The sequence below is a fragment of the Poecile atricapillus genome, unplaced genomic scaffold (genome assembly GCF_030490865.1).
Source record: "Poecile atricapillus isolate bPoeAtr1 unplaced genomic scaffold, bPoeAtr1.hap1 scaffold_371, whole genome shotgun sequence".
Classification (NCBI taxonomy): Eukaryota; Metazoa; Chordata; class Aves; order Passeriformes; family Paridae; genus Poecile; species Poecile atricapillus.
In genome coordinates this window covers 23,853-29,020 of record NW_026709166.1, presented here as the reverse complement: position 1 = coordinate 29,020, position 5,168 = coordinate 23,853, and the positions used below count along the sequence as shown (strand labels likewise).

General features: G+C 68.8%; 1 protein-coding gene across 1 annotated transcript; it reads right to left on the bottom strand.

Moving 5' to 3' along the window:
- Nucleotides 1-1,093: 1,093 nt before the first annotated feature.
- On the bottom strand, nucleotides 1,094-4,978 carry NACC1 (nucleus accumbens associated 1; the record flags this gene model as incomplete). The annotated part of the gene is made up of 2 exons (XM_058829003.1): nucleotides 4,955-4,978; nucleotides 1,094-2,010 (listed from the first exon to the last, which is right to left on the bottom strand). A coding segment is annotated over exon 2 (898 nt), but the record flags the coding sequence as incomplete, so codon positions are not given.
- Between the last annotated feature and the right edge of the window lie 190 nt (nucleotides 4,979-5,168).

Genomic DNA, 5,168 nt, shown 5'->3' with positions numbered 1-5,168 from the left:
CTGGGGGGTCTCGGGGATGGGTCCTGCTCCTGTCCCAGGTGGGCTGGGGGCTGTGGGGAGGGTCAGCTCCTTTGGGGGTCTCGGGGCTCTGGGGAGGGGCTGCCTGGGGGGGGGTCGGCTCCTTTGGGGGTCTCTGGAGGTTTGGAGCCACCCCTGAGGCTCCTTTGGGGGTCATGGGGATGGGTCCTGCTCCTGTCCCAGGTGGGCTGGGGGCTCCAGGGGAGGGTCAGCTCCTTTGGGGGTCTCAGGGCTGCAGGGAGGGGCTGCCTGGGGGGGGTCGGCTCCTTGGGGGGTCTCAGGGATGGGCCCACACCTGTCCCAGGTGGGCTGGGGGATTTGGGGAGGGGCTGCCTGGGGGGGGGTCGGCTCCTTTGGGGGTCTCTGGAGGTTTGGAGCCACCCCTGAGGCTCCTTCGGGGGTCTCTGGACTCTGGGGAGGGGCTGCCTGGGGGGGGGTCAGCTCCTTTGGGGGTCTCTCCAGGCTCGGAGCCACCCCTGAGGGGACACCGGGGACACTGCAGGGGTCAGGGGGGTCCCACCTTTTCCCATCTCTGGATGTCCCCGTTGGGGTGACACCAGGGGGGGTGGGGGGGTGACACACAGAGCCCCCCCCATCCCGACCACACCCCAAACCGGGCAGGGCTCTCCCACCACCACTCCCCCTTTTCCAGAGCCACCAAACTGTCCCCAAATGCCACCCCTGAGGCTCTTCTGGGGGGTCTCGGGGATGGGTCCTGCTCCTGCCCCAGGTGGGCTGGGGGCTCCAGGGGAGGGTCAGCTCCTTTGGGGGTCTCAGGGCTGCAGGGAGGGGCTGCCTGGGGGGGGGTCAGCTCCTTTGGGGGTCTCTCCAGGCTTGGAGCCACCCCTGGGGGGACACTGGGGACACTGCAGGGGTCAGGGGGGTCCCACCTTTTCCCATCTCTGGATGTCCCTGTTGGGGTGACACTGGGGGGGGTGGGGGGTGACACACAGAGCCCCCCACATCCCAACCACACCCCAAACCGGGCAGGGCTCTCCCACCACCACTCCCCCTTTTCCAAAGCCACCAAACTGTCCCCAAATGCCACCCCCGAGAGCGGGTGGCCCCTCCTCACCTGCGGGCCCCACGTTCATCATGCTGTACATGGTGTACATGTTACAGATCTGCCGGTACTGCTCGTCCGAGCCTTCCTCTCCTGCATCCTCCTCCTCATCCTCCTCGTTGTGGAAGGAGCCGGGGCTGTCGCTGGTGTAGGCGCTGGAGGTGCCACCGGGGCTGGTTTGATCGGCGGCGGCGGCGGCACCGGGTGCCGGGGCTGGCGCCGGAACCGGGGCGGTGGCGGCACCGGTGCTACCGGTACCACCGGGAACCTGCGGCACCGGGCGCGGCGCCGCCTCGGAGAATTTGGCCATTTTACGGCTCCCGTTGCCGCCGGTGTCCTTGGTGGCCCCGTCCCACAGGCGTTTGACCACAAAGGTGCACTGGACCCCGTCGGGCTCGCCCTGCTCCGTCTTCACCCGCGACACCAACGGCAGCGCCGCCGCCCAACCCTGCGCCGCCGACGTCTGCGCCACCGGGCTCTGCGGCTCCGAACCCGGCGTTTCATCACCGTGCAACCCCTGCGAGTCGCAGCTGGGCGAGCTGACCTTGAGGAAGAACTCGGTGCCTTTCTCCATGATCTCCTGGATCTGCAGGAACCCCGCCGTGTACATCAGCAGGAACTGGTCGCCCACGTTCATGCTGAGGCGGCCGGTGTAGCAGAAGCTGAGGATCTGCTGGAAGGATTGGGGCTGCACGGCCGCCGGCAGCTCCACCACGGCGCTCTTGGAGCTGTGGAAGAGGTCTCGGAAGTAGGAGCTGCTGGCGGCCAGCACGGCCCGGTGGGCTTTGAAGGCGTGGCCCTTGACCACCACCGAGACGTCGCAGAAGAGCCCCTGCAGGCGCTGCTCGTTCAGACACTCCAGGATGCTGTTGCCGAAGTTGGGGATCTCCATCTGCAGCGTCTGCGCCATGGCCGGCGACGGCGGGGACCTGCGGGGACATGCGGGGGACGTTGGGGACAGGGACAGGACATTGGGGACAGGGACAGGACATGGGGACAGGGGACAGGGGGACAGGGCATGGGGACAGGGACAGGACATGGGGACACACGGGGGACGTGTGGGGACAGGGACAGGGACAGGACATGGGGACACACAGGGGACATGTGGGGACATTGGGGACAGGACATGGGGGCAGGGACAGGACACGGGGACACACAGGGGACATGTGGGGACATTGGGGACAGGACAGGACATGGGGACAGGGACAGGACATGTGGGGACATTGGGGACAGGACATGGGGACATTGGGGACAGGGACAGGACATGGGGACACGCAGGGGACATGTGGGGACATTGGGGACAGGACAGGACATGGGGACAGGGACAGGACATGGGGATATTGGGGACAGGGACAGGACATGGGGACAGGGACAGGACATGGGGATATTGGGGACAGGACATGGGGACATTGGGGACAGGGACAGGACATGGGGACACACAGGGGACATGTGGGGACATTGGGGACAGGACATGGGGACAGGGACAGGACATGGGGACACACAGGGGACACGTGGGGACATTGGGGTGTGGGGACACACAGGGGACACATGGGGACAGGACATGGGGACACACAGGGGACATTGGGGACAGGGACAGGACATCAGGGGTGTGGGGACACACAGGGGACATGTGGGGACATTGGGGACAGGGACAGGACATGGGGACATTGGGGTGTGGGGACACACAGGGGACATGTGGGGACAGGGACAGGACATGGGGACAGGGACAGGACATGGGGACACACAGGGGACACGTGGGGACATTGGGGACATTGGGGTGCGGGGACACACAGGGGACGTGTGGGGACGGGGACAAGACAGGACATGGGGACACACAGGGGACACGTGGGGACATCGGGGACAGGACATGGGGGCAGGGACAGGACATGGGGACACACAGGGGACGTGTGGGGACATTGGGGACAGGACATGGGGACACACAGGGGACATGTGGGGACATTGGGGTGTGGGGACACACGGGGGACACATGGGGACATTGGGGACAAGACAGGACATGGGGACGGGGACAGGACATGGGGACACACAGGGACACACGGGGACAGGGGACAGGGGGACAGGACATGGGGATGGGGGACATTGGGGTGTAGGGACAGGGGACACACAGGGACAGGGGACACACGGGGACAGGGTTTTGGGAGTCAGGAAGGTGGGGATGGAACAGGGACACCGGGACAGGGACACAGGAATGGGACAGGGACAGGGACAGGGACACGGGAATGGGACAGGGACACAGGAATGGGACAGGGACGGGGACACCGGGACAGGGACAGGGACACGGGGACAGGGACACGGGAACAGGGACAGGGGAATGGGACAGGGACAGGGACAGGGACAGGGGAATGGGACACAGGAATGGGACAGGGACACGGGAATGGGGACAGGGACAGGGACACAGGAATGGGACAGGGACAGGGACACAGGAATGGGACAGGGACAGGGACACGGGAATGGGACAGGGACAGGGGAATGGGACACAGGAATGGGACAGGGACACGGGAATGGGGACAGGGACACGGGAATGGGACAGGGACAGGGTACAGGGAATGGGACAGGGACAGGGGACAGGGGACAGGGACACAGGGACAGGGACACAGGAATGGGACAGGGACACAGGGACAGGGACACCGGGAATGGGACACGGGAATGGGACAGGGAAACGGGAATGGGACAGGGACACGGGGGGGGGGACAGAGGAAAACGGGGATCAAACGGAGCCCCCAACCCGGGGTCACCCCAAATCCCCCCCTCGACCCCTCCCAGAACTGGGGGGGCTCTGGGGGGGGGTCCCTGCCCGGCCCGGGGGGCTCTGGGGGGTCTGGGGGGTCCCTGCCCAGTCTGGGGGACTCTGGGGGGTCCCCAGCCCTGGGATTTGGGGGGGTCTGGGGGGGGGTCCCTGCCCGGCCTGGGGGGGTCTGGGGGGTCCCCAGCACTGGGATTTGAGGGGGCTCTGGGGGGTCCCTGCCCAGCCCAGGGGGCTCTGGGGGGTTCTGGGGGGTCCTTGCCCAGCCCGGGGGGTTCTGGGGGGTCTGGGGGGCTCTGGGGGGTCCCCAGCCCTGGGATTTGGGGGGTCCCTGCCCGGCCTGGGGGGCTCTGGGGGGTCCCAGCCCTGGGATTTGGGGGGGCTCTGGGGGGTCCCTGCCCAGCCCGGGGGGCTCTGGGGGGTCTGGGGGGCTCTGGGGGGTCCCAGCCCTGGGATTTGGGGGGGGGGGGGGGGGGGGCGCAGTCCTGGGACCCCCCCAGGTGTGAGGGACCCCAGGATTTCGGGGGGGGACACAGAGAGACCCCTCCCCAAATCTGGGGGGTCCCAAATCTGCCCTGGGGGGTCCCAAATCTGCCCTGGGGGGTCCCAAATCTGCCCTGGGGGGTCGTGGGGAGCCCCCCGAGCCCTGAGAGGGGAAACGAGCGCGACCCCCCCGGTCCGGGGAGCCCCAAATTTCGGGGGGGGGGGGGGGAAGAGGAGCAGAGGGACCCCAAAACACGGCGGGGGCATCAAAAGAGCCCCGGTTCCCCGGGCTGGGCACCGAGCAGAGCCCGAGCCCCCGGTGGGGGGGGGGGGAACGGGACCCCCGGAGCCCCGGGGGTGACACCGGGACCCCCCCAAATGTTGGGGGGGGGGGCAGCGAAAGGGGGGACCCCAATCCCCGTAGGGGGGGGGGGGGTACGGACACAGCAGCCCCGCGTTCCCGGGGGAACCGGGGGATCCCCGGTGAGGGGGGGGGGGGGGGGGAAGCGCTGCAGGCCCCGGTGAAACGGGAGGGGGGGGGGGGGGGGGGAGTTACCGGGCGCGGCGGGGGAAGGGTGTAGGGGGGCGGGGGGCGGGTTTGGGGCGGGGCCGGGGGGTCCCCGCCTTACCGGGGGCTGGGGGGGCTGCGCTGGGGCCGCGGCCGCTCCCGGAGCCGCTCCCGGTGCCGCTCCCGGTGCCGCCGCGCTCAGCGGCCATTCATTGTGCGGCAGGCGCGACCAGCCGAGCGCCGAGCGCGCCGCCCGCGCCTGCGCGACCAGCCGAGCGCCGAATCATCCACCCCGCCGGTGCCCTCACGGAGCCGGCGGTGGGGGGGTGAGGAAG